Source organism: Engraulis encrasicolus, chromosome 12 (genome assembly GCF_034702125.1).
Source record: "Engraulis encrasicolus isolate BLACKSEA-1 chromosome 12, IST_EnEncr_1.0, whole genome shotgun sequence".
Classification (NCBI taxonomy): domain Eukaryota; kingdom Metazoa; phylum Chordata; class Actinopteri; order Clupeiformes; family Engraulidae; genus Engraulis; species Engraulis encrasicolus.
The window spans coordinates 11,130,060-11,142,559 of NC_085868.1; the positions used below are offsets into that span (position 1 = coordinate 11,130,060).

Below are 12,500 nucleotides of genomic sequence, written 5' to 3' on the forward strand. Positions count from 1 at the left end.
TCGCTAACGTTAGCACGCTAACCGCTGCTGCAGTGATAGCTGCCATTTAAATGCATTAGTTCTACAATGCATTGCTGGCTGCCTCATGTGAAAGTTGGTTTTTTTTTTTAACTTTAACAATAACAGCTGAACCATTAGGCTTGGCATAATCACAGATGCAAGCACACATTTCCAAATTACCCCCAGCAACTCCAGAAATAGAAAAAAAGGTCAAATGAACGATTTATTGGATAAAATCCATGTTCAGTTTGACACCCCTCCCTTCCCTAGTTTAACCCCTTCTAGACTTGGTGAAATTGACAGTGTTGTAGCCTATTGCATTGCATTGCAAAATGCATTTTACATAGTTTTTGTCTGTTTTCAAAAGATTTGAATAGCAAGAATTCACACACATTACAAAAATGCAAATGTTTAAAAAATGCAAATGCAGAAGTAAAAAAAAAAAGGCGTTTTGTACATTTTGCGACGGAATGCTTACATTTTACACAAATGTAAAATACCGTGATATATACCGTGATATATACCGTGGCTAAAATTATACCGAGGTATACATTTTTGGCCATACCGCCCACCCCTACTACACAGCATCATAGTTTGTCATGGAGTATAAAACACAAACTGACAGTGGCACAAGGCACACTTAAATAAATACACAGTCGGAGGGGGAGAGAGAGAGAGAGAGAGAGAGAGAGAGAGAGAGAGAGAGAGAGAGACGGAGACGGAGACGGAGACGGAGACAGACAGAAAAAGACAGAGACAGAGGCAGGCTGAGACCACCCTGTGTAAAAACAAATGATATACAATACAAATATACAAATTTGAAAAGGTAAAAGGAAGACATATTCTTCCCAAGAAAACAACCCCTCCTTTATAGCATCATCACAGAAAGTGGGTGACGTGAATGTGAATCTCAAGAGATCAAAAGCCCGGGCAGCTCTGAATACATTTCAAAACCTTTTCCGTTGTTATTATGTGAAACTAACCATTCTCATTGTCAAAACTTCAAAAAGGTCTCGGAGGTAGCCCCTATTTGTTTACCAGATTACACAGTGATGTATTCATGACTTTCTTCACAAAGAAATGACCCATAAAACCAAAAAACACAGAAAGAGGATATTTTTAATGCGCTTGAACATCCAGGGACAAAAACATATCCTCCACAACCTTGGCATAGATTTTTGTTTCTGTCCATACCAAAAGAGAAACAGGAAAACACTGCCACAAACTAGGGCTGGGCAATATGACGATATATATCGTTATCGTGATAGAAAAGTGTATATCGTGACCTTTGTCCTATATCGTTTATATCGTGATATTCAATTGTATAGAATTGATAAAATGACTATCATTTAATTACATTTCATGTTGTCACAATACACACTATAAGTTAATGTAACTGTAAAAATAACGATAAAAAGATCCATTTTAAAGAAAGGTTGTTTTGTGACATTAAAAAATAAAGAGCAAATAAAGAGAATAACTGAAAACATATGTAATTGTGCTATATCGTGATATATATTGTTACCGTGATATAAAGTAATCAATATCGTGATATTGTTTTTTTTTCCATATCACCCAGCCCTGCCACAAACTGTGCCCTGCTACAGGAAAGCGTCAGGCCTGTGAACTTGCAGTCCCTTCAGGGTAAAACATGGTGGAATGAATAAATAGAGGAGTTAAAGGGACACTGTGCAGGAAATGGTCAAAAAAGGTTCTGCAACTACTGTATGCTGCTCATTGAAACTGGGCTGCCTATTGCCAAATTTGATCTTTACATGAAAGTTTACTAAGTAATACACAGATATTTTCTAGTATGGTCCAATTACAGTCATTTTTGAAGGTAAAAATTGCTATTTTAAGAAATTCTAAATGGCGGACCATGGAGAAGATCCCCCTTTTCATGTATGAAAGGCGCAATTTTTCCAGTCATAATGAATATTTAGAATTTGATGCTGGTGGTAAGTATTCATGAAAAAGGTAACATTAGTGAGTGAGCAGCATGAATTCTGGAAATAAACAACTAACAATCTCACAGTGTCTCTTCAAACATCGATAGGGTGGCAATGTTTCCCCTAAATTGACATTTTGTTTAATAGCACCCCAAAGTTACGTTTCAGCCCAGAAGTTGACTGCTCCCATTCCTGCTTGCGCACCAGAAAAGCAACAGGAAAACATTGCCACAAATGGAACCATCCTACAGGAAAGGAAAGTGACGGCACTGCCACAAATTGAACCCTGATACCGGAAAGCTAACTGCTGCCGCTGCCACAAACTGAACCCAGCAACAGGAAAGGACAGTGTCTGCCCTGCCACAAACTGAAACATTCTACAGGAAAGGAAAATGTCTGCCCAAGGTTCCACAATCTTTACCCTGCTGCAGAAAAGCAAAGTGTCTGCCCTGCAACAAACTGAACCTTGCTACAGGAAAGGAAAGTGTTGGAGCTGCCACCAACTGTGTGGGCTTGCGGTACCTTGTCACAGCCATACTACAGGAAAGGAAAGTGTGGGCCCTGAGGACTAACGGTACCGTACCTTGTCACGGTCCTCCACCAGGTCAGTCAGGATGTCATCTGGGTCCAGGATCCCCCCGTCGGCGTACTCCACATGGTGCGTTCGCACGCGCACCTCCCCATCCTGTGTGGAGAGGAGACGGACCACAACACTACATTACACACACAAACCAAGACACATCAAGCAAGTCGGTGCAGTCAGTGTGTTTTTTTCACTATTTTTTTATTACATTTTTTATATCACTTTATTATTTAAATATTGACAATAGGCCATTGTTCACCAAGAAGAACCCTGTGTTACTTGATTTTATCTATCTGTGACATAGAAAAAACAGAATAGTATTGCTTCACTGTGTCAAACAACCACCGCATGCAGACACAAACTTCCTCAGAGTAGGGGAAATTGGTTGCTTTTCTTTGTTCGTTTCTTTATGGCAGAGGGGCAACGGGTATAAATCCATTCAAGACAGTAGTACTTTGACATGGAAGAAGAAAATAGTCGGAAAAGAAGTCAGATCAGGCAACATCGGGAAGTGCCTATTTTCACCCCATTTTACAGTAGTCTACAGTACATTGCTGACTGACATGACTGCCAGAAGCAAGTGTTCTCTAATAACCAAATAAACAAGGACACATTATTGTCGCATCATTTGACACACTGTTTTGAGTAGGACATGCTGTGAACACTGCTGCTTGTTAGTGTGATCACAACTGCAACAAAATATGACAAATGACATATCCAGCTCAAATTTATGTCAAAAAAGAGAGAAGACGATACAAAAACGTTGTCTAACATCAAACCATTTCTTGAAAAAAGATAAATAATAGCCATGAAAAGCATCTTATTTTTAAAATGATTACACCACATTACACACACTGACAGCACGGCATCTGTCCAACCATTACTTTTCTAAAAAGAGAAGAAGTGTAGCCTGATACACTTCCCAGATGAACAGCACGACAACAGAGATATCAACTGGCCCCGATTTACTGCCACTCTGCAGCTGGGGAGGAATGCGATTCGCTACTTTGGCGGCGGTGGTGGTGGTGGTGGTGGTGGTGGTGCAGAGTTATTATAACCGTTCCGAGACCAGAGCCAAAGGAGATTTTCTTTGGCCTTTTTCCGTTGTTAGTCGGTGGTGCGAGCTATTATGACAGTTCTAAGATCAGGGGTGAGTTTCTCAAAAGAGAAGTTGTTAGCCTGTTAGCAACTTCGGTAGTTGTCAATGGGAAAATGCATTGAAAACAACAAAGTAGCTAATGTAGTAAGCAACTTTGGTTTTGAGAAATTCACCCCAGACCAGGTGGTGATTTTCTTTGTCCTTTTTCACTGTTAGTCGACACTAGTGTGTGAGTTATTGCAACTCCTCTGGATTAGACCCTGAGGTGATTTTTTAAAAAAAAATTGTCTTCTTTCCCCACTGTTAGTGGGCCGCCGCGAGCTCCACAGGTGCCGTTGGGGATGGGTGTGGACTTCCTCCCTCCCTCCCCAGCCACGGGGCCTGTAGAGCAGGGAGCAGGGTCAGGAAAACCAGCTCGCATTCCTGGAGCCCTTGATTTCCATGCTTGATTGCAATGCGTGCGTGGAATCCATATGAAGTATTCCGGCCATTGTTTTGAGGAGTGGGGTGGGTTGTAGTACTCTGTGTGTAAGTGTGTGTGTGTGTGTGTGTGTGTGTGTGTGTGTGTGTGTGTGTGTGTGTGTGTGTGTGAGGCAGAGAGACAGTGTGTCGGAGTGTCTGTCCTGCAACAATACAGAGAAGGAGAAGTAAGTTCCAGTCCTGTCTCGCTGGGACCATTGTCTGATTGGCTAGGGAGCTGAGCTGAGCTGAGCTGAGCTGAGCTGAGCTGAGCTGTGTGTGTGTGTGTGTGTGTGTGTGTGTGTGTGTGTGTGTGTGTGTGTGTGTGTGTGTGTGTGTGTGTGTGTGTGTGTGTGTGTGAGTCCATGAGAGAGAGAGAGCGAGAGAGAGAGAGAAGTTGGCCTTCTAGCCTTTAGATAACACTGACTTCCTATTCCGCCTTCACAATGACTGGTGTGTACTTAGCACAAGCACTATCAGCCACTTGTGTCAAGTACACCACGTTCAAAGCGTCAGCTATAGTGATTTATATGAAGTGAAAGGGAAGTTTATGATATTGCTTGGGCTGGGTCATACTTTGCTTTCAAACGTGGCCTTGTTGAGCGCATATCTTGACGACACTTGTAGGATTATTATTAGAAGTAAGCTTAGCAGCTGTAGTAACTTAATAGTAGTAGACTAAGTAGTCGGGCTGCACAATATATCGAAAATGTGTCGAAATCGCGATATCAAGAGTGGCGATATGCATATCGCGAAAATGACTTGAATATCGCTAACAAGTAAAGCACTTCTGTGCAGTCCAATGACTAACTGAATGTCAACAAATGTGCAAGAAGCCCACCACGACCAAAGCCACGCCCCCCACACAGACCAACACATTAGTGACAAGAAAAACATCCGGCTATATTTCTAAATATCATTTAAATATCGTTATCGAGGTATTGAATGCTGTTATAGAGTATTATTTTTTCTGATATCGTGCAGCCCGTCTGAGTAGTACATGTAGTGTCAAGTATAGGGTCTAGAGTCCCTACCATGGCTTAACGGTAGGGCACTCGTCTACGATGCGGCCAACCCGGGTCCTTTGTCGACCCTTTCCCGCCTCTCTTCCAAACGTTTTCTGTCTCTCTCTCAAACTGTCCTGTCATTAATAAAGTCTCAAAGACCAAAAAAAAATCTTTAAAATAAGTATGGGGTCTACAGAAAAAAAGTGTTCAAAAGATATGATTCTCAATTGATTTTTTTGTAATTGTGGTACAGCAATTTTGTAGTAACTTTTTTATATTCTTATTTTGGAGTAACTTTATTAAGGGAAATTATGGTAAGTCGGAATTCATGGTAAACCTTGATCATTTTAATTTAGGTAAATCTTAATTTTAACAACTACAGAATGATTGTGGAAAGTTGGTACCAATTATCCAAAGATCAAAGCCCACACAGGTCCACACAAAGAGCAGATTTGAATATAAGGGAGCAATTGCACCGTCTTTGCATTTTCAGGTGACGATACAGTTGGTAGTTGCTCCAAAACGTCGCCAGCCCACATCTAGCCAGACTTGTGCATTTCCACTTCGTGAGCTCACACAAGGGTATGGAGGACCTATGGATTTGCCCTGCTCCCAAATATATGAGTGATTCTACGATTCGCCTACACTTTTGGCAAAAGCAAAATGTCAATTATCAGTATTTTTTTTTCAACTAAATGACCTACATGCTTACATAGTGTATATATTTAAGTTTCCAAACAAACAAATTGCCAAGCTTAATTTTAAATCATTTGATAAATACTCTAATGAAAGCAAACATTTGCTTAATTATTTTGTCAACAGTGTTATGGACAAATACTGTCATTTCAAACATTTATAAAAATACTACAGAGTTGAAACAATATACGTTTGAAAGTGCTTATGTCCCTTAGCAATAATGTTGTCATTAATCTGTGCAACTGATATAGAAAATGTGATTGTTGAGCTTCATAAGTAGGATTTTATGATTCACTGTGATGCAGACTGACACATTTTTCATTATAAATCCCTGTAACGTCTGATTTGAATTTAGTCACCCTCCTTACACAAGACTTCCTTCTCCAGAGATAATCCCTATGTCTGTTCATAGGATTTTCCCAACACATAAGGGATCAATAGCTCAAAAACACTTTCAAAACAGTCAACCGTGTTACTCAACTGTGTTACGGTCAACAGTGCAAGGGGAAAAAGTCGGCACTTTTTTAGGAGAAAAAAACAGAGCAGAAAAACCCATCTTCCTAGAACACAAATTATTTTGTTTGTTTGTCTGTCAATATGGTGATAAATTGGCAAAAACACACTCCTCCTCAACTGTCATCAGTGTTGCCAGATTGGGCTGGTTCCCGCCCAATTGGGCTGTTTAGGATGGCTGTGTGTGGGTAAAAATGGCATCTATTAGAAAAACCTGCCCACTTTTTTGCCATAGAAATCTATAGAATTGGGCGGGGTTTTGTGCTTCTAGGCGGATTTTGAACATTTTTTGGGCTGGAAATCATCAGCCTCATCTGGCAACCCTGACTGTCATAGCTAATTGTAACACCATTGACGGTAACACGGCTTGACATTTCAGCCATTTTTATGGTGTTGTGCTAACTGGGGACCTCAGAAGTTAATCAATTCATGTATCTGTATGCTTTATCTGTGTTTTTCTACATGTGATTTCTAATTCAGATTCTTATGAATATGTTGATAACACAGTTGACAGGCAATTTTCCCGCTATGAGAACATGAAAAAGAATAGATTAAATTATGGAAGGATGGAGCTCAAAAGTTACCAAAAAGTCTTCCCATATCCTGCCCAAGAGGTTATGACATCAGGTGATGTTATTCGTATGGCCTAAGACCAAATCATTACTGATTTATGGAGGGGTTTTCAGACCGTGACACGGTTAACACAGTTTTCGTGGACACACACAAAATGGCAAATTTCATATACAGTGCCCTCCATAATTATTGGCACCCCTGGTTGAGATGTGTTAAAAGCCTTAAAATAAATTCAGTGTTTATTGCAGAAGAATACTGTCACACTGAAAATTGTAGGAAAATGTAGCCTTCAACTCAAATGAATTGTAAGAAAATAAAAAAATCCCTGACTGAAAAATAATTATTTTTCATTAAATCACCTGTTCCACAATTATTGGCACCCTTAACAATTCCCAGGAAATAAATATAATTGAAGCATTTCTGTCATTTCTACAGTAGTTTACAAAGTTTACCAGAGTATGTAGGAACATTTAATTAGTAATTCATCACTTCCTGTTTCCCTGGGGTATAAATATGACGTGACACCGAGGCCATTTCTCTTATCCACTCTTAAACATGGGAAAGACAAAGGAACACAGCATACAAGTGAGGCAGATGTGCGTCGACCTTCACAGGTCAGGCAGAGGCTACAAGAAGATTGCCACTCAACTGCAGCTGCCCATATCCACTGTGAGAGGAATAATTAAGAAGTTCAAAACGACTGGAACAGTGGTAAACAAGCCTGGACGAGGACCCAAGTTTATTTTGCCACCACGCACAGTGAGGAGGATGGTAAGAGAAATCAAAAGATCTCCAAAGCTCACTGTTACAGAATTACAACACATGGTAGCATCCTGGGGTCACAAAGTCTCCAAATCAACCATCAGGCGCTGTCTACACGCCAACAAGCTGTTTGGGAGGCATGCACGGAGAAAACCTTTTTTCACTCACAATCATAAACGCAAGCATCTGGAGTTCGCCAAGCGGTATTGGGGCTTCAACTGGGACCGTGTGCTTTGGTCAGATGAGACCAAGATTGAGCTTTTTGGCAACAAACACTCTAAGTGGGTCTGGCGTACCACGAAAGATGCGCATGCTGAAAAGCACCTCATACCCACTGTGAAGTATGGGGGTGGGTCAGTGATGCTGTGGGGCTGTTTCGCTTCCAAAGGCCCTGGGAACCTTGTTAGGGTGCATGGCATCATGAATGCTTTGAAATACCAGGACATTTTAAATCAAAATCTGTTGCCCTCTGCCCGAAAGCTGAAGCTGGGTCGTCACTGGGTCTTTCAGCAAGACAATGGCCCTAAACATATGGCCACATCTACACAGAAATGGTTCACCAGACACAAAATCAAGCTCCTCCCATGGCCATCTCAGTCCCCTGACCTCAACCCCATTGAGAACCTGTGGGGTGAGCTGAAGAGGAGAGTACAGAGGAGAGGACCCAGGTCTCTGGATGATTTAGAGAGATTCTACAAAGAGGAATGGCTGAAGATCCCTCTTTCTGTCTTTTCCCATCTTGTGAAACATTATAGGAGAAGATTAGGTGCTGTTTTGTTGGCAAAAGGGGGTTGTACAAAATATTAACACCAGGGGTGCTAATAATTGTGACACACATTATTTGATGTCAAATAATTATTTCTTTATGTGGGATTTTTTTCCCCACTGAATAAATGCACTTGTATTGAAGGTTGGATTTTTCTCTTTTTTTCCATTAAGGTCCCATATTATTTAGAAAAAAAATAAAATAATTGGAAGCTAAAAAACACATCTCAACCAGGGGTGCCAATAATTATGGAGGGCACTGTATAATGGAAAGGACAGTGGTCTTTCTGACAGTTTTGTCATATTGTGATGATTACTGTGAATCAACATTTGTAATCGTCTTGGGCAAAACAAGTTTCTTTACATGCTAATATGAAGACTGAATCTGACATTTAAAAAACAGGACAGCATGAAAACGGAAATAAACTGGAAATAAACTACTAAAAATATTACACAATGCACCTTTAATGGTTAAGGAAATGAGCTTTAGATCAGATGGTTGCAGGTTCAAATCCAACCCTTCCACTCCCTATCGCCAGAGAGAGTAGAGAGACTTAAAGAATCTCTGCTATCGCACTCTATGGTTGAAGTGCCCTTGAGAAAGGCACCTAACCCCACACTGCTACAGGGACCGTAACCAATACCTTGTACTTCAAAATAACTGTCAGTCGCTTTGGATAAAAGCAAGCAACGTTGTAAATTTAATGTAAAGAGCACTTTCATCATCATTGGTACATGCTAGCTGCTAATTCAACAACCCATCTGAGTGCTACAGTACAATGGCAGGAGCCATCAGGCTAACCAAACAGTGCTATCCTCAAACAAACAGCTCTGGGGATGGGATGGGAATGTCATCCGCTGGCCGGGTGCCAATATCCTCCTGCCGCCTCCATCTCGCCCCCTGTCCCCGGCCTCCACTTGATCTCTTGTCTCTTTATCACACCCTCTCTGGCTCACTGTTCTCACACACACATGCATGCACGCACACACACACATTCACACGCACACACAAAGACGGCAAATGCATCAAACACCAAAGCACACACCCACCCACATGCACACACAAACAGACACACATGCGCATGCCCACACACACTAACCACAACACAGGCTGTGGAATTAAACTTATTTCTGTTAAAGCAGGAAAGCAACAGGTATGCATTCCAGACAGTAACTTAAGCTCAGTACTTTGACATGGCTGATTAAAGATGCCAGGCGCCATCAAGGAAGCACAAAGCATTTTTCATTTTCTTCCAGACTTGTACAAGTCTCAAAACGAAAACAACCCCCATGTGTTCTAGTGATATCCGTAATAGCAGTAGTAAGCTTAATGGTTTCAATATCAGTAGTACGTAGAATACCTAGAAGTTAGTCAGGTGCCATCAGCATTCATGCCGTGTGAATCACATGAATGCACACCAATGGAATGCAGCCCAAGGACAGAGTGGAATGCTGGTGGAGTGGACATGTTGTTCTCCCTTGGGCAAACATGTGTAAAGTGTGTAGAGCCTGTGTGTGTGTGTGTGTGTGTGTGTGTGTGTGTGTGTGTGTGTGTGTGTGTGTGTGTGTGTGTGTGTGTGTGTGTGTGTGTGTGTGTGTGTGTGTGTGTGTGTGTGTGTGTGTGTGTGTCTACATGAAAATGTATGCAAGTCTGTGTGTGTGTGTGTGTGTGTGTGTGTGTGAGTGTGTGTGTGTGTGTGTGTGTGTGTGTGTGTGTGTGTGTGTGTGTGTGTGTGTGTGTGTGTGAGTGTGTGCGTGCGCGCGCGCGTGTTCACACCCTCTGCCATTCTCAGTTTGTTGGCGGTCCTCCTCAGCATAGCAGGAATGCCAGCAGTGTTTCCCAACAGGTCAGACCTGTGGGACAGCTCCGGCTCCTGACTGGAGGCATGTGGGTTGCAGAAATGTGTGTGTGTGTGTCTCTTTGCTGAGGTGATGGTGTGTGTGTGTGTGTGTGTGTGCGTGTGCGTGTGCATGTGCGTGTGCGTGTGCATGTGTGCGTGTGTGTGTGTGTGTGTGTGTGTGTGTGTGTGTGTGTGTCCACGCACACGCATGCGTGTGGAAGTGTGTTTGCGTGAGTGTGAGTGAGTGTGGTAGTGTGCGTGCATGCGTCTGCGTGTTTGTGTTGCGGTAGTGTGTCTTTGTTGTAGTGATTGTGTGTGCATGAGTTTGTCCATGTGTGTCTGTGCAAATTCATCTCCTCAAACAAAATCTTCTCTTCCAGAGAAACGAACCCGTCTGTCTTGTCAACAAAGTCAGATGGTTCAGGCTTCTACACCATCTAGCTTCAACACCAGGAGCGTGAGGGGGGGATGTGTAACCACACCAAACCAGAGAAGCATCACACCACACCAAGTCACGAGGGGGAAGGATGTGTCATCACACTCTTCCACACGCGCGTCGACACCATGCTATTGTTATTGTTGCCATGTGTTAAGACACCCTGAAACTCAGTAATGAGATATTATGCAAGAATAATACAGGAAGCATAAGGTACAGACAAACAGGTGGATGTGCCTAGGTGATTAATTGCATGCTATGCTGGATTTTTATTTTTAATTAAAGGCTGATCAGCCATCACGTGTGATATGTTGCAGTCATTGTGCAGTGAAATCAGCGGTGTAGTCTACGTATAATGCAGCTATAGGGAGTATACCCACCAGAAAAGGTCAGGGATCTCAGTATACCGACCTAAAATTGATTGTTCAATGTTTAGAATCGCACAGCCATGTTTAATCAATGGTGACTTGACTTGTCGTGGCAGCCTTGGAATTTAACAATATGACGATAAGATCACAATCAAAATTATTTTCGATGTCAACGATGACTCCCTCTGCATCAAACACTCACTTTCCCCCTGGGGCCCATAGTTTGGGAACCTACGCACCAATAGCAGCCCAAATACACAGTGTACTACCCACCACAAAAAACTAGACAACACCAGTATGGAATAGAGTAATTATGTTTCGAAATATCCACAAGCCTTCTGTAACACTTGTGTCTCCTGCTGAAATATTTTAACACAATGAAACATTTCAGCCAAGTACAATTGTTCTTTCTTACAATTGTGTATTCACTACATATGACTTGGGGGAAAATGCATCTGCCAAGAATCATTAAAATAACACAACTGTAACACTACACACTTGGACAAGCACATAGATAGAGGAAGGTCAAGGAAAGTCAAAGAAAAAAACACACATAATTGCTAGTGTTATGCATCATTTTCTTCCCAAACCTAAGAGTGAGTGTGTGAATGAATCCGTGTGTGCAGGGGTCAAAAATTCACAAATGTTTCTTTGGCCTGATGTAGTACTCCCCAAATGCTGTCTGGCTTGGTTCAAAACCTTTCCTCCCTCTCCCTCTCTCCCTCTCCATCTCCCTCTCTCCCTCTCCCTCTCTCTCACCCTTTGTGATTGCTCAGTCAGCCTGGAAAAATGCTTACACAGTTCAGTCCGGCTGCCGGCGGCAAAACAGAGTGTTTTGCGAGAGTTTTTCTGTTATGCTACAGCACCCTGGAGCTATTCCGCCCCGTGCGCGCACACACACACACACACAGAGCCCCACAGGACGAGGTAGCAAAGGCCGCTTGACTAACTATGCTCAAAGGTGCAGCTCACAGGCCGAGGCAAAGCCATATCACAGACACACATGGGACACACAGGACATAAAACAGTCACACAGAAGGTGACATGTGACACACCCAAACAAACATAGATATACACAGACACAAATCGAGAGAGAGAGAGAGAGAGAGAGAGAGAGAGAGAGAGAGAGAGAGAGAGAGAGAGAGAGATTTTCAGCAGCTTAAAGAAAGCACATGGCCACATGTGAGAGACACACACGCACATGTGTGTGTGTGTCAGCATAAGATCTTCCCTCTGTGATGACCTATTGGCCATTTACAATGCAATTGAACAGAAGCAACGGCCATTGATACTCCCATCTTAGCCTAGGACATGGTCCTTAAGTTCAAAGTGCAGCAGACTTGTTATTGCTGATGACGATTCTTATGGGACCCCTTTCCTCTCTCCCTCTCTCGCTCTTCGTCTCGTGCTGGCACGGAGCCGAGCGTTAAGTGATCTCAGCTACTGTTT

General features: G+C 42.3%; 1 protein-coding gene across 1 annotated transcript in view; it reads right to left on the bottom strand.

Annotated features, from left to right (window-relative positions):
* Window positions 1-12,500, bottom strand: part of pard3ba (par-3 family cell polarity regulator beta a) — a 343,229-nt gene that overhangs the window by 323,915 nt on the left and 6,814 nt on the right. Inside the window, exon 2 of the mRNA XM_063211618.1 lies at window positions 2,533-2,634. Within this exon, the coding sequence (XP_063067688.1) occupies window positions 2,533-2,634 (102 nt within the window). The remainder of the gene's footprint in view (window positions 1-2,532; window positions 2,635-12,500) is intronic.